Genomic DNA, 24,989 nt, shown 5'->3' on the forward strand with positions numbered 1-24,989 from the left:
GGCAGGGCCGGCCTGGAGCAGGGGTCCGGAGGGGGCAGACCCTGGGAGCTGTGGAAAGGCGCTGGTGCCCATCACTGCTGGTCCGGGGCTTGTCTCCTGACAACTGGGCTGTATTTTGAAGCCTGTTACACGTTCCTAAAAAGAGCAAGTTTGTCTGAGCCTCTCTGCTGGAGGAGGCTGACGCCCAGCTGTGTGGACCCAGAGGTCATTGCAAAGCTCTCTGCGGCACACGGACCTTACTGTGCCCAGGGGGTCCAGGCAAAGGGTGGGCGAGGAGCAGTGGCCACTCAGAGCCACTCAGACCTCAGCTGGCCTCGCGGGAGCCCTTGCCAGGAATACCTCTGGGCCCACTACTTAGGAACGAACTCACAGCCAGGCCTCTAAAACTCACTCTGTCCCACTCTGCCCCGCTCTGCCCCGCTCTGCCCCACTCTGCCCGGCTCTGCCCCGCTCTGCCCGGCTCTGCCCCGCTCTGTCCCGCTCTGCCCCGCTCTGCCCCGCTCTGCCCGGCTCTGTCCCGCTCTGCCCCGCTCTGCCCCGCTCTGCCCGGCTCTGCCCGGCTCTGCCGCGCTCTGTCCGGCTCTGCCGCGCTCTGTCCCGCTCTGTCCCGCTCTGCCCGGCTCTGCCCCGCTCTGCCCCGCTCTGTCCCGCTCTGCCCGGCTCTGCCGCGCTCTGCCCCGCTCTGCCCCGCTCTGTCCGGCTCTGCCGCGCTCTGCCCCGCTCTGCCCCGCTCTGCCCGGCTCTGCCCCGCTCTGCCCCGCTCTGCCCCGCTCTGCCCGGCTCTGCCCCGCTCTGTCCCGCTCTGCCCCGCTCTGCCCGGCTCTGCCGCGCTCTGCCCCGCTCTGCCCGGCTCTGCCGCGCTCTGTCCGGCTCTGCCGCGCTCTGCCGCGCTCTGCCCCGCTCTGCCCCGCTCTGTCCCGCTCTGTCCCGCTCTGTCCGGCTCTGCCGCGCTCTGCCCCGCTCTGCCCCGCTCTGTCCCGCTCTGCCCGGCTCTGCCGCGCTCTGCCGCGCTCTGCCCGGCTCTGCCCCGCTCTGCCCCGCTCTGTCCCGCTCTGCCCCGCTCTGCCGCGCTCTGCCCCGCTCTGTCCGGCTCTGCCGCGCTCTGCCCCGCTCTGCCCCGCTCTGTCCCGCTCTGCCCCGCTCTGCCCCGCTCTGTCCCGCTCTGCCCCGCTCTGTCCCGCTCTGCCCGGCTCTGCCCGGCTCTGTCCCGCTCTGCCCCGCTCTGCCCCGCTCTGTCCAGCTTCTGGCCAGTTCTGCAGAACCACAGGGAAGGCCGCCGTACCTCTCTATCTCCATCCAGCTGCCATAGGAACAGACGTGGGCCTGGCCGGGGCTCACTGCTGGTCCCCTTGGCCTGCTCCTACCCCCAGGTGCCCCAGACGCCGCAGCTCCACCCCCCGGGGACACGCTGGACCAGAGGGCAGGGACACAGGCAGCGTGCTCACTCTCCTCTGCCCTCAGGGCCTTTCCAGCCAGCCCCGCACGGCGCCCTGCAGGCCACCTCGTAGGGACAGCTGGGGCTGTGTGCGCAAAGCCAGCGGCTCCTGGCTGAGGGGGCCCCAGGCAGCCTCATCCTCTTTCTGAGCTTCTCGTTCTGCGGGGCATTGTGCCCTGGCAGCCGGAGGGCCCGACTTCAGGGGGCTCCGTTCTACATACTACAGAACTGAATTTTGTTTCCCCGAATTCATATGTCAGAAGCCCTAACCCCCAGTGTGATGGTATGAGGACGTCAGCCTTTCAGAGGTGACTGGGGCTGGATGGGGTCACCAGGGGGTGGGGGCATGAGCAGAGGACACCAGAGCCCTCTGTCTGTCCGCCAGGTGAGGACGCAGCGGGAAGGCGGCCCCCACCGAAGCCTGACCCCGCTGATGCCCCGACCCGGGGCTCAAGCCTCCAGGACTGTAGGAAGCACACAGCTGTTGCTGAAACCCCTCAATGTATGGCATTTGGTTATGGCTCCCCTAGCTAAGATGGGGGGACGCCCCCTACCAGCTTTCCTCCTGGAAAGTGCTCCCCAAAGCCACCCCAGGAAGCTGACTGTACGCATTGTGGAGCCCCCCTTCCTGTCCCCTGGCTGCTCCTGGAGAGGGTTGGCGCACCACAGAGGAGGGAGGGACCCACACACAGAGGCTTCCGAGGGGACTCCCAGGGCCCACTTCCCGGCCACGCAGGAGGGGTGGCCATCCGGAGGCGGAGCTCCATGCCAAGGGAATGCACCTGCCATGATGGGGTTGCAGGTGGCCGCAGGCTGGGGAGGGGGCACCAGCAGACACAGTCCTGCCCCCACGCGGCTCCAGAAGCCATGTAGGGACTGACACAGCCGCCCGGTACGGAGAGGGGTGACAGCGGAGGGGTGACCGCCGGTGAGGGGTGAAAGGTCAACACAGGAACAGAGCTGTGTGCAAGCAGAGAATCGGCGCCTGGGCTCCCTCCAAAGCCACCAGGACACTCTGCTCCTGGGAGCCTGAGGTGGACACAGCGCAGCTCAACGGTTAGGGACACTGTCGAAGGCGTGAACAGGGCACCGCTCACTGCCCCGGGGCAAATGACGCAGGGCTGGAGCCAACGGGCTGGCAGCTGAAGCTGCACTCCTTCGATGACCCTGACACCAAGTTGGCCTCCCCACCGCTCCACACAAGACGTGGGTCTTCTGCCCAGCCCCCCGCCTCCCTGCACCGGCGCCTGGCTCACTGACCCGAGAGAACAGCAGGCCCCACGCCCCAACGCTCACAGTCACCAAGCCACCTCTCTGCTTAGGCCCAAGACGCCACCTCCCTTCTCCCCAGGTAGCCTCCCGGGGGGCCCCTTCGGGCAGGATTTCTCATCCGAACTCCAGCCACTGCACCAGCAGATACAGGACTTGGTTCGGGCCTCGGCCCGTCTCGCCGGCCCCAGCTGCAGGCGCCCTGGCTCGGGCTGGCTGTTTTTCCTCTAACATCATCAGCTCTGCCAGGAGCCGAACCAGCTCAGTGTTTGTGCTGACCTCGTCAAGTCACAGAAGGAGAAGTGAAGACATGTGAGGAGGAGACCATGCCAAAGGGACTGGATCCTGGCCCTCTCCCTGACCTCCCCTGGTCTGCCCTGATCCCTGGCCTGGGGCTGCAAGCACGACCCCCCTTCCTCCCCGCCAGGCCTGGCACCAGCTCTGTCTCCTTGCTCAATGCCTGGGCACGTGGCTGGCTGCAAGGACGTCTGGATTTCTCTTTGTTGTGGAAAAAGTAACTGTGCTCTACTCCTTGCCAGGAGCCATGGGCCTCCTTCTGGAGGGATTCCTGTGAAGAAGTGTGGGGTCTGGGGCCTGTCATGGTGCCCGTTGAGGGCTGCCTCATGGCCTGGCAGCTGGTTCTGCCCACTGAGACCCCAGGCCCCCAACCCCCCAGCTGGGGCTCGAAATTCTCCAGGCCCCCAGCCAGCAGTTGGCTGCCAGGCCTCTGGCAGCCTACTTTCCAAGTCACAGGGCTGGACCCTGAAGCAGCAGGAAGAAGGCCTGGTCTGCTGGGAAGAAGGAGCCTTCCTGCCGGACACACTCAGTGCCCTGGGCCCCCTCCCCAGCAGGCCTTCCCTAAGGGGCTTATGCACGGAGTCCGATTCTGGGGAGCCAAGGCTGGTCCGTGCTGAACAAACCACAACCCACACTTCTGGGGAAGCCCACGAGCTGGTGCGTTACCTTTTCCTTCTTGGTGACCTCCATCCTGGCTCTGTCATCCAGCATTTGTGCGGCGGCCCGCTCGCGTGAGCTGGGACCCCTCAGTGTTCCCTGACAGCTTCCGAAGCAGAAAGACCCCAAGACGTCTGCCCGCTGAGGAAGGATCCAAAGGGAGGCTATGGTCCACCTTACAGCTGCCTTCTGGCTTGAGGTTCAGGCACAGAGTTTCCTCCTTTTCATTGTTGACCAGCAAGCCGGCGAGCCTTCTCTTCGGAGATGCAGCTGGGACCCTTCCCCACCAAGGCCCGTCCGGCCAGCGCTGGAGGCCGGGGCTGGCCAGCGCTAGTCAGCCTTCTCTCCAGGCTGTGCCAAGCTGTGGCGGCGTGGTGTCCTCTGGACAGACTCAGCAGAAAGGGTCTGCTCCCCTCCTGTGGCCGGGGACAACTCTTGAGTAATTAGGTTGTGACTGTGTCCCTCTCACACCCCAACCTGCTTTCCCCAGGCTCCGGGCCACCCAGCACTTCCTGCTCTGACCAGGTGTGGAGTGGGGAGTCCCCCCACGGGGCCTTCTGTGCTCCCCGAGAGGGCCCGTGCTGCCATGGCAACCCGGAGCAGGGCCCCTGCGCTGGCGGCCTCCGGCCTCGGCAGGGCTGACCATCCTGTCATTAGAGCTGCCATGCAGAAAACTGAGGCTGATGGCAAAGGCCTCCATCCCCATCACCATAGTGACGGCCCAATCGCCCTGTCACCGCGGACTTCGCCACCTGTCCAGTTCCCAGGGCAGGGTCACAGCGTCTTCCAAACTCATGTCCTAAGGAGCAGAGGCCCCTGCGAGTGTGGAATCCAGAGGAGACGGAGCAGGCAGCTTAGCCACCTGTAAGCTCTGGGGCTGCCCTCCCTGCCAACCTAAGCCAGAACCGTGGGCCCGCACAGAACAGAGGCCCCCGGTCCCTGGGTCCTCAGCTCAGGATGCTTGCACACCCACTCGCACCCGCAGCGACGGGACCCCGGGAACCCAGCGGGAGGCCAGGTGCTGGAGCTCAGCCATCGGGAGCAAACGGTGGGAGACCAAGGACCATCTCAACTGGAGTTTCTGGCCTCAGCCTCTGAAGCCTGGTGTGCTTCGCCCTCACAGCACGTCTCAGTGCTAGCACGCTGGGGGACCGCGAGTGGCCAGTGGCTGCCGTAGGGGAGAGTGTGGTGGGAACAGAGCAAAGCGGGGTCAGGACCAAACCCGGGGTCCAGCAGAGGGAGTGAGGAATGGCCAGTGAGACTCTCCAGATGGGTGTGCGGTCACATTTCAAGCCAACTTCCTACTGATGGTCATCCAGACAGCTCCCCTTCTTCAGATGCACATGTTTCTTCCGGATGATTCCTAGAGCCTGACCTGCTAGATCAAATGCTCTGCACATCTTACATTCGGGTAGATGAGCTTAGAGTCCTCCCTCAATGGCTCCGCCAATTTATTAATCCTTCCACCAACATGAGGGGTTTGGCTCCACGCTTGGGATTATAAATCTTGATAATTTTTTGCTGATCAACAGATCAGCAGTCTCATTTAAAATGCAAAGGGCTGGGTCCTCTTCGTGGGGTCACTGGTTATTTACATTTTTCTCTAAGGATGATTTGTTTATACTTTTTAACTATTTTGTTATTGAATGGTCTTTTACGTTTCAATTTGCATAACAGGTGCTAGATGGGTGGACTGGGGTGGTCCCTGGGCAGTCCTTGGTCGGGGCTCTCCGGCAGGACCCCAGGTTTTTCATGTTCCATTTCTAATACCTACTAATCTTTTGTGGAATCCCCCGTGATGTCTCCGGCAGTCTATCCTAAGCTCAGACTTGATCACTGGTGTCTTCCTCACGCAGAGCATTTCCTTCTTATGCATTTCAGTCTTCGCTTTCTTTCTTGTTCTGAGGTTCACGTCTTGTTAAGAAAAATGTTTCCCATCCAAAATTAGAAATATGTCTTCCCACATTTCCTTCTAATATTTTTCCTTTTTTTTTTTTTTTACTGTCCAGCACTTTGGTCCTTCCCGGACTTGTTTTTATGTGTGGCATGAGGTAGTTGTCTAATGTCTGTTGGGTAGGTGATCGTTTCCCCACTGATGTGGAATGTTGGCGGCCCAGGGTTCACCCTGCACTGTCTGATTTCTCTTTTGTAAGGGAACAGCTTGGCTCTGGTCACCTTGCAGGAGTAGCCCCAGGCTATGAAGTCAGGTCTGGAACTGCAGCTAAGCTGAGCCTGTCACGTAACTCTGTGCTCCTCCAGGAACTGAGGACAGACTAGCAACCGGCTCAGAGACCACTTCCCACTCTCTTCCCCATCTGCCCGGGAGGCGGTCACGAGCCTTTCCTCTGGTCTCTGGGCCTGAGATGTGAGGCTTTCTGCCCGTGCCCTGTGGGGTGTGGCTGCTATCTAGAACAGGCTCCCAGCCAGGGGAGATGCTGTGATTTGGGGGGCAGGCAACTGTCCCCTTTAGTTTGGATGTTGTCCTTGGCGGGGCACAGGACGAAGAGTGGCCTCTTTGGATGCTCTTTCTTTGCTGTTAGTAACAAATTGAACGTAAACGTGGCTCTTCAAACTCGGCCTGAGTGCAGGACGTCTGTCTGTCCACTGGTTAGGCAGGAAGCTAGACCGAGTGACAGGTGGATGGACCTCAGATGTCCTGGGGTCCTGCCGGAGTGCCCCAACCGAGGACTGCCCAGGGACCACCCCAGTCCACCCATCTAGCAGTCAGTTTGTGGTTACAACCTCCCGGTGGCGGAGGAAGAGTTAAGTCTGTTGCCTTGGTGCACTTGTGCAGAAAGCAGCCGTTTGTCCTTATCCGACCTGTGTCTCCAGAACAGAAATACTGTTGTGGTTTCCTACCCCTTGCAGGCATTTTGAATACTTCTAGAGAAAGGACAGTGCTTAGTTGGCTAATGATTACATAACCCAGGCCTGTCACTCAAATGTTGCAACCCTAGGACCCACGCAACAGAAAACATTGACATAAGCCCACACCCTAGACATTTCGGGCCTTTGTCTCTCTCGACCTGCCCCGCCTCCCTTGGAGCGTACTTTAATAAAACTTTGCTCTGCTTTCCTACCCTCTCCTTTCACTGTCCTGTCATTCTTCCCTGGGGAGAAAAGAACCTTTCCTTTCCCAGCTCACTGGCAGCCAATTCACTCTTCCAGTTGGTGTAACTTTGTAACTGTCCCACAACCAGTAGGACAAGTACCCCCTTTCCCCCTACATTTTCTTTACCATAAGCCTTTCCTCTTAATATAAATCTTCGAATCTACTCATCCTCCCTCACAAAATAATGCTGTCCGTTATTTGTTGGAATGCACACAGTTCACGGACTTAGGCATTTGAGGGAGCAGACCTGTGTGTGTCCAGTCTCCTCGCTCAGAAATGTGGCCCCTTCCGTTTGTTCAGGTCTACCTTTACGTCCTTCGGGTGAGTTATTTTTCTCACACAGATCTTCCACCCTTCGTGTTAGATTTATTCCTAAAGAAAAGCCACGTATTTATTAGAAGGGTAGTTATCATTACAACCCAGGCTGGCTAAAACGTGAGACGCACAGAGTCCTGTTGTATTCAGCCGTCATTTGGTGAGAGATCCGGGGGCAGCACCCAGGGACGGCATTAGGAGCACCCCTTTCTCACGAGGTCACTGAGGCTGGGCGGGTTGAGGGATTGGGCTGCAAAGGCCGGCCTGCTGGCGGTCCCCCAACCATTCCCGGCGGAGCCTCCTGCTACGGACAGGGGAGGCGGTCCCTCACGCAGCTTCTGCGGCAGGGGCCTGGCATGTCACCCGATCCGGCCCCGCCAGAGCCCTGGGGTGGCCTCCCAGGAGACACGTGCCCTCCGGGGCTCTGGAAGCGGCAGGACCTCTGCGCAATCAACTCCCCACCCCCACCCCCGGGGCAAATCCTGCGCCCCCTCCCCCGGGGGCTGCGCGGCTCTCCGGGACTCCCCGCGCCTCCTCCCGGCTCGCCCCCCGCCCGGCCTGGGAGGCACACTCGCGCGTGCGCTCCTGCTGTTCTTTGCCAGCGGACGGTTTGCCCGGCGCGCTCACGCGAGCACACGCACGGAACGCTCCACGTTTAACCGGAAGTGCGCCTCGATACCGCTCGTGGTTCTCGGACTTTCCGCAAACCCGGTCGCCTCTCTGGAGGCCCAAACACCGAGTCCTGGGCCTTGCTCTGATTGGACGGCCTACCCCGGAGGGGCGCGTTGATTGGCTGAGGCTCGGATCACGTGCCCAATTGCTGCGGCAATAGGGATGGGCTTTTGTTGATTGGCTGAGATCTCTGGGTGCCCACGTGCTAGCAGTGGGGGAGGGCTGGGGGCACTCAGAGGAGGGCTCAGGAGGAGGGGGGTGCTCAGCAGTCGGGGGGCTGGGGGTGCTCGGAGGGGGACTCAGGGGGAGGGGGGTGGTCAGCAGTGGGGGAGGCTGGGGGCACTAGAGGGGGGCTCGGGGGGAGGTGGGTGGTCAGCAGTGGGGGAGGGCTGGGGGCACTCAGGAGGAGGGGGGTGCTCAGCAGTCGGGGGGCTGGGGGTGCTCGGAGGGGGACTCAGGGGGAGGGGGTGGTCAGCAGTGGGGGAGGCTGGGGGCACTAGAGGGGGGCTCGGGGGGGGAGGCGGGTGGTCAGCAGTGGGGGAGGGCTGGGGGTACTCAGGAGGGGGGTGCTCAGCAGTTGGGGGGCTGGGGGTGCTCGGAGGGGGACTCGGGAGAGGGGTGGTCAGCAGTGGGGGAGGCTGGGGGTACTCAGGAGGGCTCAGGAGGAGGGGGGTGCTCAGCAGTCGGGGGCTGGGGGTGCTCGGAGGGGGGCTCAGGGGGAGGGGATGGTCAGCAGTGGGGGAGGCTGGGGGCACTAGAGGGGGGCTCGGGGGGGAGGCGGGTGGTCAGCAGTGGGGGAGGGCTGCGGGTAGTCAGGAGGGGGGTGCTCAGCAGTTGGGGGCTGGGGGTGCTCGGAGGGGGACTCGGGAGAGGGGTGGTCAGCAGTGGGGGAGGCTGGGGGTACTCAGGAGGGCTCAGGAGGAGGGGGGTGCTCAGCAGTCGGGGGGCTGGGGGTGCTCGGAGGGGGCTCAGGGGGAGGGGGGTGGTCAGCAGTGGGGGAGGCTGGGGGCACTAGAGGGGGGCTCGGGGGGAGGTGGGTGGTCAGCAGTGGGGGAGGGCTGGGGGCACTCAGGAGGAGGGGGGTGCTCAGCAGTCGGGGGGCTGGGGGTGCTCGGAGGGGGACTCAGGGGGAGGGGGTGGTCAGCAGTGGGGGAGGCTGGGGGCACTAGAGGGGGGCTCGGGGGGGGGAGGCGGGTGGTCAGCAGTGGGGGAGGGCTGGGGGTACTCAGGAGGGGGGTGCTCAGCAGTTGGGGGGCTGGGGGTGCTCGGAGGGGGACTCGGGAGAGGGGTGGTCAGCAGTGGGGGAGGCTGGGGGTACTCAGGAGGGCTCAGGAGGAGGGGGGTGCTCAGCAGTCGGGGGGCTGGGGGTGCTCGGAGGGGGACTCAGGGGGAGGGGGGTGGTCAGCAGTGGGGGAGGCTGGGGGCACTAGAGGGGGGCTCGGGGGGGAGGCGGGTGGTCAGCAGTGGGGGAGGGCTGCGGGTAGTCAGGAGGGGGGTGCTCAGCAGTTGGGGGCTGGGGGTGCTCGGAGGGGGACTCGGGAGAGGGGTGGTCAGCAGTGGGGGAGGCTGGGGGTACTCAGGAGGGCTCAGGAGGAGGGGGGTGCTCAGCAGTCGGGGGGCTGGGGGTGCTCGGAGGGGGACTCAGGGGGAGGGGCTGGTCAGCAGTGGGGGAGGCTGGGGGCACTAGAGGGGGGCTCGGTGGGGAGGTGGGTGGTCAGCAGTGGGGGAGGGCTGGGGCGCTCAGAGGGGGGCTTAGGGGGAGGGGGCACTCAGCGTGGGGGGATTGCTGAGGGCACTCAGAGGTGTGCTCAGGGGGACTGGGGAGGCCAGGGAGCCTTCAGTGGTGAGGGCACTTAAGCCCCAGCTGGGGAGGAGGGCTAGGTGTGGTATTCAGAGTGAGACTGAGGGGGACTGGGGGGTCAGGGGGCGGGCTTGGAGGGAAACCCGGAAGGCAGTGCTGTGCTCTCACCAAGGGACTCACATGGGGTCTTTGGAGGGCTAAATGGAAGGGGGCTTCGCTGGGGCAGATTTAGTGAGGGGGCATGGGGAGAGGGCCTCAGGGGGCCCTCTGGCGGGGCATGTGGGGGAGCTTAGGGAGCCCAAGGAGGGGGGGCGCTCAGCATCTTCTCCACCACGCCCCTGCTTTTCAGATCCTTCCTGACCACTTTTCCTTTGTGATGACTCCCATCCTGCTTTTTGTTCCTGGGAGTCCTGGAGACCAGCTGCTGTGGGGCCCAGATTCTCCTCTTGCAGGGCTCTACCTACCCCCTGGCCCCCTTCCTCCTCTGCAGACTGTCTCCTAGGTCCTGTGCAGGGCAGCTCCTCAGAAGATCAAGCCCCCAGCCTAAATGACTGTGTGTCCAGCCTGGGCTACACACCCATCCCTAGCCCCTGAGCTGGGGAGGGGTCTCGGTACAAATAGAGCTTCTGAGAAGCCCGTACAAGCGAGGCAGTTCTGAGGGGCCTGTCTCACTATTTCCCAGCTGACTCACATGCCTCTGGTCTTCCCCAGCTGTGGTCCCTTCCTGGCCACTGCCTGCCTCCAGGCAAACCTTCTCGAAGTGTACCCCCATCCTCTCCTGCTCCTACATCTCCTGTTCCCTCCGGGCTGGTGGCCTGCGGAACCCGCTGGGAGGGTTGTGGTAGCGAGCAGTGCTCCTGGGGGCCGGGGCGGGCTGATGGCATCAAGTCTGTGCTCCTTAGGCTGGTGAACAGGACACATTCTCTGCCCTCTTTGGGTCTCCAGCTGCGCCTAAGAACTAAGCTGCCATCAACAGGAGAGAAGCATACATGTTCTACTAAAGTCTTTACAGGGGCACGGGAGCCTTCACAAGAGAATGAAGACCCAGAGAAGTGACCAGAGCAGGAACGATCAATAGCAAACACTCGGGTGACAAACGCTTAGTGAAGAACCGAAGTGACAGAGGGGTTGGGGCAGGGAGAGGACGTTGCTGGGAGTCACTGCAAGGTGAGGCTTGTTTGCACAGATTTCTCTCCGCCTCATTCATCTCTGGTGGGAAGAATGTCTTCCTCCTGCTACCCAGAGGGCACCTTTCATGTGGGGGTTTAATATCCCGCTTTGAAGAATAAAAAGGAGGGGCAGAGTGGGCTTCTTGCCTCTGCTGTGTGTTGGGTGCCACTAACTCAAAGCAGTCGATATGTCAGATTGGCACATTTAGGAGTGACAGGCCCTGAACGTCCTTAGGAGGCCTGATCACGTCTGTGGTCCCTTTCAAAGGGCTCCCGTCCTGGGTAAGCTGCAGAGGTTCACGTTACAATTACAGGGAAAACAGCCCTGGCCTTGGCTGACCGGACAAGGGGGTAGGGAGGCCACGGCATGGCCAGGTTCCCCCTGCAAGCCCCCGGCATGCCCCTCAGCTGGCTTTGATCCAGCTCCGTGGGGCTTCTGCTGTGCAGCTAAAAATGGGCCCCTTCGTGAGCTGAGCAAGCCTTGAAGGTGGGTGGGTACCTGCCTGCCCAGCAGGGGTGAACTCACAGGCCTGGGCCGCAGGTCGTGGGCAGCATGGGATGTTGCACGCGTGACATCTGTGCCTCTTCCCTGCAATCTTCCCTGTCCCCATCGTTTTAGACTTACAGAACAGTACAAAGCATTCCTGGATACCTCCATCCGGACTCCTTCAATTTACCATTTGTGCGTTACCCTTCGTATACATCATATACACATCCTATTGCTGCAACCAAGAATTCTCTTACATAACCACAACACAATGATCAAAACCAGGAAATTATAAGACATACCAGTAGTATTTTCCACTCTGCAGACCTCACTCAGCTTGTCAGATCTCTGCTTCCTGCAGGATGCCTGATGCCTTTAACCTGAGATAATCTCTCCTTTTTGTCATAAATGATAATGCCTGGAAATATCATGGTTTTTACTTGTTAAACATCTACTAAGACTGGAGCTTGGAATATAGTGTCTTACCATTCCCAGCAACACACAGATGGAAAGGGTTATATTTCCAGTTTTACAGTTGAAAAAACAGAGACTGAGAGAGGTTAGTGCTTTGTTCACCTTTATGCTTTGGGGCTTGTGGCAGTGCTGGACCGAATACGAGTTGGGTGACAGCTGGGTGATGGAGTGGAAGGTGGACTTGCTTCTCAGTAAGAGGGATGATGGGGTTGGGGAGTTTGCAACCACACAGACAGAGAGGTGGAGGCGGGCCCGGGCCAGAGAGGAGGGGAGAGCCTCCAGGAGTGGAGCTGGGCTGTGCTCGGTGTTGTGGTGTTGACTCGCAATTTCCTTGACCTGAATCTGTTTCTCTGTCTGTAAGGTGCTGATAAAATCCTGCTCTCTTCTGTGAGGTCTGAATGAGGTAGCACATGGGGAGTGCTTGGTGTAAGGCCAACAGTAAGACACCCACCAGTATGGGACAAGTGAGCACATTTAAATCTATTCCAAGCAAGAACTGCCCTCCTTGTCCCTTTGAACAACTTTCAGTGGAGAAGGAGAAAAGGGGCTCCGGGGATTTTCTCCAGCAACGGCTGTCGCCCGCCCCCTATAGGACAACGGTATGAGCACAGCATCTTGGGACCCCGACTGGCCTGCTGGTGAGCCTGTGTCTGTGGGTGACTGGCCTGATGTGGGCCAGTGTCTGTTCTTGATGTTTTGCACCCAAACGGGGGATGTGGAAAAGTCCTCTCCACGCTCTACACTTGAAGAAATCCAGGGAAGAGGGCTGGTCAGGGGGCAGGTGGCAGGACCTTCCTTCAGACACAGAAACATTTTTCTCTCCTCCTCGGGGCATATTTGCCGACGTCTGGAGACATTCTTGCTTGCCAGATGGCGGATGAGGTGCTACTGGTATCTAGTGGGTACGGGGCCTGAGATGCTACCTACACTGCATGGGATGGCCCCCAAGAACTGGGGACAAGCCCCCATTATCCAACCAAAACATGAATAGTGCTGGGGCTGAGAAGCCCCGATTAAGAGTAATGTGTGGAGTGATGCTGTTGGTTCTTCAAACAGGCTGTCTCTTCCCATCACCTCAGATCTGGCTGCTTCTAGCATGACTGTGTAAGCTCACTGCCAAATGCCAAAGACCAAGTTCCCTTTTATGTGGCCTGTGAGATGCCGATTACATAATACCATGTAATAAACAAGAAATGGGCAAGACGTGGAACTCTGATGGCGCTCTGCCGCATTCATCCCCGCCCATCGGCAAAGCATTACTTCAACATCTCAAGGCAAACGAGGCCTTCTAAGTCACCGTGCACCGGGCTGATGGCGAAGTGTGCAGCGGATTTCCTGTGCTTTTGTTGTGACGCATCCCTGCTACCCTGTGAGGTCAGCCGCCTCCTACAGCCGTGCCCAGACCGGTGGCGGGCCGGCCCGGGAAGCCCGTGCGCCTGCAGGCTGGGGCTGAGGGGTCCTGTGGAGCAGCGGCGGGACGCAGAGCTTGCCCTCACATCCCCGCAGGAGCCCCTAGAAGGAAAGTTTCCTGCCCTTCACTTTTAGGAGCTTGGGTTTACGAAGTACAGGAAGGCAGTCCCCCCATAACTCAGAGCTCCTCTCGGGGGTTCCCAGAGCACCGGCGTGTGGGTGCTGCTCTGGCTGTGTTGTCAGGAGCTGCCCAGGACGGCCTGGGGCAGTCTGGCAGGGGAGGACTCAGGGCACCCCAAGAGGGAGGGGTGGTAGGCCCCGGAGGGGGCGGGACACCCCGAGAGGGAGAGGGGAGGCCCCGGAAGGGACCGGACCCCCCAGGAGGGAGACGGATAAGCCCGGGAGAACTCCGGACGTCGCGGGAGGGAGGGGGCGGCCCCACACAGGCCAGAGGGGCGGGGCCGGGCGCAGGCGCAGGCGCAGGCGCAGGCGCAGGCGCAGGCGCTGCGCTGTCCTCCCCCCGCCCCTCCCAGCCCACCGCCTTCGTGTTTCCGGCCGCTCATTTCTGCGTCCGGGGCACGAGAACTCTGCGTTGGGGCTCGGGCGGCGGCCCCTGGCCGGAACCGGAAGTCGACCCCGAGCCAGGCGGGGTAGCCGGCGTCCGACCCGTCAGCAGCCTGTGGCGGTCTCCAGGGGCGGCGGCCGCGCTGCTCCCCGCGAGCCGGTCCCGCGGGCGGGCGGGCGGCCCGAGGGCGCGGCACCATGAAGCTGTACAGCCTCAGCGTCCTGTACAAAGGCAAGCCCAAGGCGGTGCTGCTCAAAGCCGCGTACGACGTGTCCTCCTTCAGCTTCTTCCAGAGGTCCAGGTGCGCGGGCCCGGGCGGCGGGGCCCCGGGGCTCGGGGGAGGCCCGCGAGGTGGGGGGCGGGGCGCCTCCGGTCAGGGGGGCCTCGGGGTCCGGGGAGGCGCGGGGGCGGGGGGCGGGGCCCTGGGGGTCGGCGACGGCCCGGGGGTCGGCGGCGGGTGGACCGGGGTTCGCCCTCCCGCATGGAGCCCTGAAATGGCCTCTTGCTGCGTGCGTGGACTGGCCCTGCGAGGAACCCGCCTTCTTCCGTTGGGGAAGGGCTTATGCTCCACTAGAATATTGGTTTTGAGCTCAGTGTTTTCCAAATTCTCGTCGTAGTAGAATCGCAAGGAGGCTTCGAATAAGTACAGATTGCCCAGATTCACGCTCAGACGTGGAGGCCCAGAGATGTGTATTTTAAACCGATGCCTTTCTCCCAGTGATCCTAACCCCGCCGGCGGCCTAGGGGCCACGCCTGGAGAGCCAGTCTGTGTGATCTGATGGGGTTTTCCCGCAGCTCAGTAGGAGAGGTATCGCTCTGCTCCGTCTTACGGATGAAGTCGTGAGGCCGCAAGAAATTATCCCACAGCCAGCCAGGAGTCAAACTCAAATGTTATGTTCTTTCTGGTCAAGCTCTGGTGGTGCAAGAAGGTGTGTGCTGAAGATTGGGAAGGAAGCACGGGGCGCGTAGGGCTTACAAGCGTCTTAAGTGTCTCTGGACGCCTTAATTGCAAGGAGGTGTGCGCGCGGGATGCTGCAGACGTTCAGCCCGTTGGTGGGAGGGGTGGGGGGGCTCAGGCACCGACAGAGAAGGACCCCACGGGCTCCAAGCCCAGTGGACGCTGCCATCTGGCTCTGTCCTCACCGCTTCTGGGCAGTTGTTGTTCTTGGTCAGAGTGTTCTGCTGGCAGGATCGAAAACAGTTCCTGTTGTTGTTTCGTGGAAACGTTTAGCCTCTTTTGGGGCCTTCGGGAAGTATCTTCTGGATGCCTGGCTTTCTCCGCCGCGGCCTCTGCTCAGTTCTGTGTCGTCGGTTTTCTGTGACGGAACGTTTGGTGCCAACCTGGCTGTTTCTCTTCTTCGTTGCCCGTGTACACCGAGGGTGCTCATAGGTTTCGGTGTAGGACCTTCGCCTCACTGCTTTGGGGTACCCCTGCCAGTTCGTGATGGCTGACACACTCGGTCCTCTGGGCTCGCCCCCACTAGCACCTCTCAAAGCAGCATGTGGTCCCGGCCTCTCACCTCCATTCTTCCTGCCTCGCGGCTACCAGACCCCGAGCTATAAAACCTTCAGATGGGTCTCCAGCTTTTCTCGCCCCTGTGTGCAGACTTGTGCGACGAATGTAAGTCCCCCTGTGTCTGGACACAGTCGTGCTGTGAGCTGTGTCTCTGCTTGGTTTTACTGCAAGGACTTCCTTCTTTGGAGACTTGTTCTCGGTGGGACGATTTTGATCACATCTCTCTCTCGCAGGAATGTTGGGCACCAGGTATGGTGCTAAGTGCCGTACGCTCCCCACAGTGAACGTGGATTTTGTGGGTTTGGCATGGGGCAGTAAGTAACGGGCTTGGAGGTCACACGGCTCCCAGCCGGGGACGTGCACTCCGCGGCCGGAAGTCTTCACTCCACAGAGGGGTTGCCAGAGAGTCTCGTGAGCCGAACTGTTGTCACCTGTGACTCTCCCATTCTGGCCCATTTCTCTGTGGGGCCCATGAGTGTCCTTGTCCCTCTCAGCCTTTGTACAGGTCACTTCCTCTTTCTCCTTGGCCGGGTGGTTGCCTTGCAGAGTGCCCTGGATGGGACGCCAGGATGAGCCAGCATGCCTGAGGCCGTGTTGCATGCCGTAGCCTGCGTTCACTGCAGACGTGTGTCTCACCACAGCGTGTGGCCTGCGCAGCGGCCGGATCTGGTTGTGCACACGCTGGCTTCTGGTTCTCCCCGTGTCCCAAACTGTGCTCTGACACAGCGTTACCTTGACTAAAGCCTGTAGAAAATCCCCACAAGGGTGGAAGTGAGTTGTCCTGGTGAGTGAGGTAGCAGATAGATGTGGCTTGAATGGCTGTGAGGATTTGTAACAAAACAGCGTCTCTCCTTAGTCACTGAGGTCGGGAGGGAAAGGAAGGAGACCCAGAAGCCGCAGCCCCTTAGTGTCTCCGCTCGGATGTCGCCTTCCGTGGTGCTGGGGACAAGGTGACAGGAAGAGGTAACGTGTGTTGTTTCTTAGTGTTCAGGAATTCATGACCTTCACAAGTCAGCTGATCGTGGAGCGCTCTGCAAAAGGCAGCCGAGCTTCCGTCAAAGAACAAGGTAAGAGGACCCGCTGCCTCGTGTGTGTGCCGTCCCACTTCGGGCAGCCCGGAGCCCCTCACACAGGCACTGCCCCGCGCGGAGCCTGCCAGGACCCCGCTCCTCTGCCGGCCGGTTCTCTTTTCCCTCCTCTTTGTTCTGTTTACGCACAATTCTGTGCCCACCGTTGGAGTCTGAGCTGCCTGATTCAGTTTTTACCCCAAAGCTTAGACTTGCTTCAGATCGGGGTCTAGCTTTTTTGTGGAGCAGTTAGTGACCTTCCCGAATTCTTCTCTTTCCACGCACGTTGGACACATCGCAAGCAAGGATTCCCAACGGATGCTCCTTAGGTTTTTGACCAGGAATCTGAAAACGCATTACGTTTTCCTCTTGGCCGTTACCTTTACTTCTTCATAATTCCGGTTTCCTGTAAGAATCTCGAGGCTCTTCTTTGGGAAGCCCGTGTGACACAGACGACTCAGGAAGGACAGCTGTGTCACACAGATCGCAGGAAGCTCACTGGGCAGAGACAGGGCTGCAGCCCTGGGGGCCGTGTGTCGGTGATGCAGATGTCCATTATGCCCGGGGGACGGGGTCCCCCTGTGTGTGCCCTGTGCGGCCTCCCTGTGCCGCCCACACCGCAGAGGTGAGATTGGACTGCGAACACTGCTGTGTGGTCAGTCTCTCTCTGGGCCTGCCTCCCCGGCGATTGCTGAGAGCTGTGTCCTTCAGCACTGAACCAGCCTCTCCGGTTCTGGGGAGGGCGTGCGCTTCGACAGCACATTTGCACTTTGCTTACTTGGGGACGTAGACAGAGCCCAGGGAGCGTCGGCGGCCACCCTGACCTTGGCCCTGCTCTCATTTATCACTGGCCTCATCACTTCAGGAGCTCACAGTCTCTCTCTCCTCTTTGTTCCCACATGGTTCGCATCAGGCTGTTCTGTGTGAGCGTCGCCGGCATGAGAAGTGTCTCATTTGTCAGCTGTAACCCTTATGTTTTTTTTTTCCCTGGGGGTATGGTTAGCCGTATCCTGTCTAAAGCCTTTTGAAAGTGACAAAAATTCATACCGGGGGTTGAGGACTATTTTGTAGAAGCCCTGTACAGACTGAACCGTTGGATAATTTGATGACTTTTGCACAGTAATACTGAGAGCACAGCCAGCAGGGCTGAATTTTTTTGTAGGTGGACCTTCTCTCTTCTCCTCTCCCCTCTCCCTCCCTCCCTCCCTCCCTCCCTCCCTCACCCCCTCACCCCTCCAGCCCACCACAGCAGGAAACCTGACGCCCCAAGAGGTGATTTCCTTATACAGGGCCACTCTCCTAGGAACTTTTTTTTTTTTTTTAAGATTTTATTTATTTATTTGACAGACAGCAAGAGAGGGAACACAAGTAGGGGGAGTGGGAGAGGGAGATTCTGGCTTCGCGCGGAGCAGGGAGCCCGATGTGGGACTCAATCCGAGGACCCCGGGATCACGACCTGAGCCGAAGGCAGACGTTTAATGACTGAGCCACCCAGGTGCCCCCTCGTAGGGATTTTTAAGCAGTTGGAGGCTGCTGGTCTTGTCCGGGGTCTCCAGCTCAGGAGCAGGACAGAGCATCTGAGAGTTGCGGCTCTCGGAGACACGGCCAAGCTGGAGCTGGGGCTCCAGGATGTGACTGGGAAATGCAGCGTCCCCTGGGCAGTTTTCTGCACCCCCTGGTGGCTCTTTTAGAGCCTGGCTTTGTGCGCGGGGCCTCTGGGCATTTACTCGTCCTAAGCTGGTGTTGGGCGGTGCTGGTGGCAGCGCTTCGTCCTGCGCGCTGTTCTGTGTGAGTCTCACTGAGCCACCAGGCAAGGGCTCAGCAACGTGATGCCTTCACAATCAGGGTGAGGATGTCTAAAGCCCTCACGTCACCCTGCACGTGTCTAACCTCTCCCTAGAATATCTGTGCCACGTCTACGTGCGAAACGACAGTCTCGCGGGAGTGGTCATTGCTGACAGCGAGTACCCGTCCCGGGTAGCCTTTACCTTACTGGAGAAGGTGAGTTGGCAGTGTGGCCAGGCTGGCCTTGGCCACCACTCTGGCCACTCTTCCTGCCTCTGCCTTCCCCGGGGGTGACTGTGGTTCCTGCGAGCCGCAGCCAACTCTGTGCTCGGCCCGGTGGCCACCCCCCTCCATCAGGCCATCCCTGCGCCCCGGATGCTCCTTTCCCCCAAGTGGGTCCGGCTCCACCATGGGGCTGAGCGCCACAGTGCTCGTCAGAAACCTCTCGAGGATGCTGGCCTCTGGCCTCGCTGAGCACTGATCCTTTCACGAGCACGTGAGATCTGCTGGTTGCTTCAACCCAAAGGATCTAGTTCCTTTTTGAAGAACTGTTTGGGAAAATGAGAGGGAAGGGACCTTTTCTCCTAGAATCGTATAACCCGATAAAAGTGGAGACAGGTAGTTTAAAATTCTGATACTTTTATTTTTCTCCAGATGAGATTCGTGTCAGGTTGGTACACTTCATTTTTAATTGCCAGAAATCTTAAAAACTTGAGCCTAGATTTGCCCCTGGCCATGAGCTGTGCTCCTCCTCCCGGAGCCTGACAGCCTCTCTCGGGCTCTCCGTTCAGGTTCCGTGGCTGCGGGTGCTGATGGGCTCCTCTGTCCTGCAGGTACTAGACGAGTTCTCCAAGCACGTGGACAGGATAGAGTGGCCAGTCGGATCCCCTGCTAGCATCAACTACACGGCCCTAGACGGCCACCTGAGTCGGTACCAGGTAGGGTGGACAGAAGCTGCCAGGAGCGGAGCGGCCCTGTGGGTCGTGGCTCTGGGCGACTTCCTGGCAGCCTTGGTGTCGGTGTCCCCCTGAAACATGCAGGGCTCACATTGAGACCTGGAACCTGAGCTCCACGGCGGGCTTTCTCCTCTGTGTTGTGTGTGTGAGCAGCCTGTGGTTGGTGAACTTGGCAAACCCTGTCCAGCTCCCTTGGTTTGAGCTTTGTTTCCAGGTGGTCATTGTACTCCTGATGTTGTTTTGGGCTCTTCCCTAGAACCCCCGAGAAGCTGACCCCATGACTAAAGTGCAGGCTGAGCTGGATGAGACCAAAATCATTCTGGTAAGCGGGAGCAGGGGTGAGTGCGTCCTGGAGCTGGGGCGGCGGCGGGGGGCCAGGCACACAGTCAGGCTTGGGGTTGGGGGAGCCCTCATGCAAATGCTTCGCTGGAAGGGGTGGTTGCCTGCCTCTCCCCGAGCGTCCGAGGCCCCAAAGCCAGACGGCCCAGGTGACCCCGGGTCTATGCTACCTGCACCCGTCTGGGTGCAACACCCCTGTTGCACGAGAGCCCCAGCCGAGACCTGGTGTGGCCACGATCCCTCCCCGCTGTGACGGTGTCCGTTCTGGGCTTTGCTTCCCTGCTGCTGCTGCCCGCCCCCCGCCGTTGGTCTCCAAGCCCAGCAGGTGCCTCCCTCGCGGTGTGGGCTCTGGGGGCAGGAGAAGCCACTCGTGCTCACTAAACACAGACCGGGGGTCCTCGGGCCCGGTCAGGAGAGCAGGAAGCCCGCATCTTCCCTGAGCGCTCGGCTGGTCTGTAGCTGCTGCTGCAGCATTTCCCTCCCTCTCCTTCTCTGGCTGTCTCTCTTCCTCCCTCTCTGTTCCTCCTTCTCTCTCTCTCTCTCTGTAATTCCAAGCTCTCTTTGGCACTCGCTGGGTCTGTTCTCTCCTCAAGTTTGGTCCCGTGGCCTCTGCCTGGTCACTGGTCCCTGGCTTCCCACCTGCCACCATTGTGTCCGGGCAGTAGCCACCGATCTGTGGTTCTTCCGCTTACCGTCCCCCAGGAGCTCTCAGGAAAGCTCTGGGGTCAAGTGCACACTGCCTGGCGCCCGTGCAGGTGCCCCACGCGCCGGCCTCCCGGGCGCCACCGCGCGGTCACGACCAGTGCACGCGTCTTCCTGACGGGCGTGTGAGCCCTCAGGACCGGGAGCTTGTCCTTATCCACCCCCGCTCCCAGTAGGTGGCGGACGTGGGACACCAAAGCCCAGCAGGTAGTGAACCTGAAGTGAGTGGCAAAGGTGCCCAGAAAAACCCTGCGGGCTCTGGCTCGGCCTTCGTGCTCTGTGCCGTCTCCTGGGGTCAGACGCTGGCCTGGGCAGGACCCAGGAAGCTGCGTTCTGCGGAAACCGTCGGGGCGGCGGTGGGGTGGGGGGGCGCTGCAGACATCATGCTGCGAATGATGTGGTTTGGGGGCTGTGGATTGGAAGTGAGGTGTGAGGGTCTTCAGGTGTCTCCGTCTCTCTTCACGGGCTTCTCTGCGTGTTCTCACTGAGCCGCGGCCCTGCGCGCCCCTGGGCCGTTCTGTTCCCTGAACGCGGGCGGCCGGCGTGGCGGTGGCCCCCAGTGCCCGCAGAAACGGGCTTGCCGGCTGTGCTGCCTCCCCGTGCGGCCCTTCGCCTCGTTCACTGCTCGCGCCAGCAGCCGGAGCCATGAGCTCTGTGTAGAGAGAGACAACGGTTTCGCTTGTTCCCCCTCCTGGGCCGGTTCCTGTTCGCGTACCCAGGTTTGCGCCTCTTGCTCCAATGAAACCCGAGAGGGGCCCGCAGGTGCTCCGGCGACGGCCGTCTGTGCAGGCCCTCCCCGAGTGCGGCGTTGGGACAGGGGTCCCTTCAGGCAGCGGGAGGCGGTGTGTCCAGTGGGAGTCCGCGTGTGTACCGTGGCTGTGAGCGTGGTGGTCTGAGCCTGCGCTGGGGGGTCCCCCGGAATGGGCTCCGGGTCCTGCTCGGCTGGGACGCTCCCGACGCTCACGTGGGGGGAGGAGCCCACAAGAGAAGCGCCTCCTGTGACCAAAGCGCAGGAAGGGCTCGTGTCCACTTGCTTCGTGGACACAGAGCGTCTGCTTGTTTCTGTGTCCAGCACAACACCATGGAGTCTCTGCTGGAGCGAGGGGAGAGGCTAGACGACCTGGTGTCCAAGTCCGAAGTGCTGGGAACACAGTCCAAAGCCTTCTATAAGACAGTGAGTGCTGGCCATCCCGCGGGCTCCCACCACCAGATGAGTCCCTAGGACATTCGGGGATGCGTGGGGAGAGCAGAGGGGGTGGTCCAGGTCTGGCAGTAGTGCAGGGTCTCTCGCACGCCGGGGGAGCCGACGTGGGCAGAGGCCCGCCCCCCCCCCCCCCCCAGCTCCAGCTGCTTTCCCCACGCCCCCGGCTTCACACTTTCCTGTTGCCCGCTGAGCGGTGAGGCCCCCAGGCTTCCCAGAGCGGCCCTTCCACCTCGGTTCCCTTTGACAGAAGTGGTGCACTGGCATGGCCCGCAGCAGGGCCGGGCACGCACCTGTGCTTTCCTGTGAGCCTGGGAGGGAGACGGCCATGCGGCTCGGCATGGGGGGGCGCCTGTGAACCCGTTCTCTAAGGACATTCTCAGAACAACTTCCGTGCACGGGGTCGGGTGGCACTGGGGGACCCGGGCTGGTGCAGAGTCAGAAGCTTGGTCCACCTGCAGGTGCTCCCAGTCCCCCAGCCCACTCCGCGGCCCCTGCCTCCCACCCCCCCCCCCACCCCCACCAGCCTTTGTGCCGCCATGGGGCTGCCTCTGCCTCTCCAGCCCCGGTGTGTTTCTGTCTAGGCCCGGAAACAGAACTCGTGCTGCGCTATCATGTGATGGCGGCCTGCGGAGGCCCCGTGCCGAGATGGCCCGGCCATCGGCATCAGACCCGCAGCCCCTGGAGAAGCAGAGCCGCCATGGAGAGACCCACGTGGGGACACATTTTCACTTGGGAGCTCCTGGCAGGAACTGAGGGGCCGTGGAAGGGCCTGGGGCTGGGGAACATTCAAACTTATGTGTCTGGTGATTTTTGAAAAGCTCGTTTGAGGCCCCCAAAGGTGTATTCTTGGGCCAGATGAAACCATAAACTCTGAGTGACTCATGTAGATGCTGAAGGGCTCGTCTCTAACCCCTGGGAAACCCGTGGGCCCCCAACTTGTGCAAGGCCCCTGGGGAGGTCGGAGCCAGGCTTGTCGGTCCTCCGTCCGCCTTGGGGTGGTGTTTGTGCGCTGACTGTATTAACACTCCAGAAAAGCCAGGGTGAGCCCCGATTGCAGGGCTGAGGGGGCGGAGCGGGGGGTGAGCAGGCCAGGCCCGTGCTGGGACGAGCCGGGTGCACAGATGACTGCTTGCCGAGGGCACTGCTCATCCACAGGACACACACATCCTTGTGGGGTGGGGGACGTCTGCCCTGCCTCGCAGCTTAGCTTTACCCGTCAGGTCACAGCAGCGGATACTGTCTCTCTCAACCCGTGTTCGCCTGTCTCTCTGGCAACAAGACTGTTAGCGACCACCTGGGGCCTGTGTGCCTTAGCAAGTGGCCTTTGCTGTGGCCACCGTTCCTGGCCACAAAGACCAGGTACCAGCCATCCCGAGGACTCCCAGTGCCCCCATATGTGGCCTGACCTCCGCAGGAGCACTGCTGAGAACCTACCCCCAGTGGCATGAGCCCCAGCCCTGAGCCCTGCCCACTCCCTCAGGCCCCACTGCCATGTTCCAGACTGCCTTCCCTCGTCCTGCAACGCTTCCTGAGGACGTGAGCTCATGATGCACCCTTGGCACCTGGTCCCCACAGAAGCCCCTGCTGGGGCGGTGTCAGGGTCTCGTTTCCTGGGGTCCTTCCCTGAGCATGCTGGTTCTTGCCCTACCCAAGACGTCCCACTGTCCTGACACAAAGTGCTGGGCCCTGAATTCCCTTGTTTGGACCAGAAGGTGGCACCTACGTGGCTTCAGAGGACCCTCACGCCCCACCCCAGCATGTTTACCCGCCGGCTATCCTGCTCTGGGCACTGCTGGCCAAAGGAGTTGGCCTACTCCTAAAATAGCCTGCCCGAGGGACCCCCTGGAACGCGCAGACCCAACCTGCTCACTGGTGCCCAGGGGGCTGTGACCTCCCCTTACGAAGGACGGTGGTGTCTGACTCCAACTTTGGAGGTCGCTGGGGCGGAGCTGGGGCTGGAGGCGCGGATCTGCAGGGAGGGCTGTGCGGAGGGCGGGGCTGGCTCATGCCCAAACCAGGGTTTCCCCAGCTCCTGCGGTCCCACGTGAAAGCCTTTGGCAAAGAGTGTATTTTGGTAACTGCCGCCTAACTTCTCTGTTCTGAAAGGTTCTTATCTGGATAAAGTTGTCTTTTGAAATTCCAAAATAGTTCTCTGCTTTGTTCGAGCCTCGGGGGCCTCTTTCCTGGGAAGCGTGCCCCTCCCTGTGTGCACCTGCGGGGCAGCGCTGCTCCAGGGGAGGTGGTGGCTGCCTAGACCCGCCCCTGCCGCCGGCCTTTCTAGCAGGAGCCAGCGGGGGGAGCCCTAGAGCCGACCTAGGGGACCTGGCCTGGGGAGCTACCTACCCCACAGCTGCAGCAGCCTGGGCCGCATGGATGGAAACTCTTCAGGTGGGGTGGGGGGGTGGGGCAGCCCTGCAGGTGTGTGGGGGCATCCGTGCCTCCTGGGGTGCGTGCAGGTCAAGGAGTCTCCAGTCTGGTCCCAGTTTAGGGAATGAGTTTGCTAGCGGATCATCAGAGGGTCTGAGGACTTCTCTGCCTGTTTCATTGCTGGCCCCGGGCCTTGCTTTCGGCCTTCTTTGTGACCCTGGAAATGAGAAGCAGCCTTGGCATTTCTGGCAGGACCAAGGGCACCAGCTTCTTAGTACGGGGTCTTCTGAGGCCTAGGGAGCTTTGCTCAAAGCAGGGGCCATTTAACAGGGACCAACCGAAGGCTGTCTCACGGGCCCGGCTCCGTAGTCGCCCACCCGGCCCACTGCAGGTCACACCCCACACCTCTGGGCTCAGGAGCCTCCGGGGCGGGGCGGGGCTGCGCTCTGCCTCCCTGGGGAGGCCTGGCCTGGAAAGTGTCCTCGGATTACAGCTGATAGGTGAGTGGAACCCTAGATACTGTGCCTGGACCCACCCTGCCACTCGCTTGAGGGCTGTGTCCTAGATTCTCTGCACCCTGCCCTCGGATCCTCTGCGCTCCCTGGCACGGCCCTTCCTCCTGCGAGCACCTGCCGGGCACCAAGCCACAGTCAAGGGCTCCTAGTCACTGCCGGGGTGCCCTTCTTACCAGAAGTCACTTCCACGAGTGTTTATATCTCGGGTTGTTTTGAGGCCCCCATTTCTGTCCCAGGAAAGCACGAGGCCTGAGGTACAGACAAGCATTGGCAGGGCCTGGGGAGCCAGTGTGAAGGGGAGGCTGCCCATCTTCATATGAGGGTGCACCCGGGGTCCGGCAGGGCTACATGGGGGAGCAGCTGGGCTGGGGGCTGGGGCTCGGGGGGCCCTGGCATGAAGCCCCCAGCTGCACGTGAAGCCGTTTGTCCTGTTTTTCTTTTATTTGCAGTTTCCCGAGACAGAACAAAATAATGATTTTTTACACTTACAAGGCTCAGAAAGAAAAGACAATGGAACTCAGCAAAAAGAGGGGGGGGCGGCCGGCCAGCGCTGTGGGCAGCCGGCCCTCCGCAGAGCGGCCACACCTCCGACATCTAGCTAGACGAGCAGGTGTGGCCTGCTCGAGAGGGGTCATGCAAAAGAACTATCCCCCAGAAAAAGTCCCCAAATTATCCCAGACAGGCAGCTCCGTGGAGATAAGAGGTGAGGGGAGGAGGGGAGGAGGCCCCCCGAGGTGAGGGTGGCCGGGCCACACGCTGTCCCCGGTGAGCTCTGCTGCTGCCCGCGGCCCAGGGAGCCTGGCGGATGTTCACCCCGTGTCCATGGGTGGGGACGGCCGTCCTGAACACAGCCGTGGACGGGCAGGTGAGCGTCC

The 24,989-nt window shown here is 61.1% G+C and overlaps 1 protein-coding gene across 2 annotated transcripts; it reads left to right on the forward strand.

Moving 5' to 3' along the window:
- Window positions 1-13,655: 13,655 nt before the first annotated feature.
- YKT6 (YKT6 vesicular SNARE protein) lies at window positions 13,656-23,377 on the forward strand. 2 transcript variants are annotated; one of them, XM_028095400.2, is made up of 7 exons: window positions 13,656-13,964; window positions 16,164-16,246; window positions 18,147-18,247; window positions 18,865-18,969; window positions 19,244-19,309; window positions 21,101-21,202; window positions 21,814-23,377. In XM_028095400.2, exons 1-7 carry the CDS (start codon window positions 13,861-13,863, stop codon window positions 21,847-21,849), a joined length of 597 nt encoding a protein of 198 aa, XP_027951201.1. In that variant the 5' UTR covers window positions 13,656-13,860; the 3' UTR covers window positions 21,850-23,377. The 2 variants fall into 2 exon arrangements, with proteins under 2 accessions (XP_027951201.1, XP_027951202.1); XM_028095401.2 differs by lacking the exon at window positions 13,656-13,964 and adding an exon at window positions 14,111-15,963.
- The last annotated feature ends 1,612 nt before the right edge of the window (window positions 23,378-24,989 follow it).

The sequence above is a fragment of the Eumetopias jubatus genome, unplaced genomic scaffold, assembly GCF_037043125.1.
Source record: "Eumetopias jubatus isolate StellerSeaLion01/CBP00866 unplaced genomic scaffold, mEumJub1_p1.0 scaffold_14, whole genome shotgun sequence".
In the NCBI taxonomy this organism is placed as follows: Eukaryota; Metazoa; Chordata; class Mammalia; order Carnivora; family Otariidae; genus Eumetopias; species Eumetopias jubatus.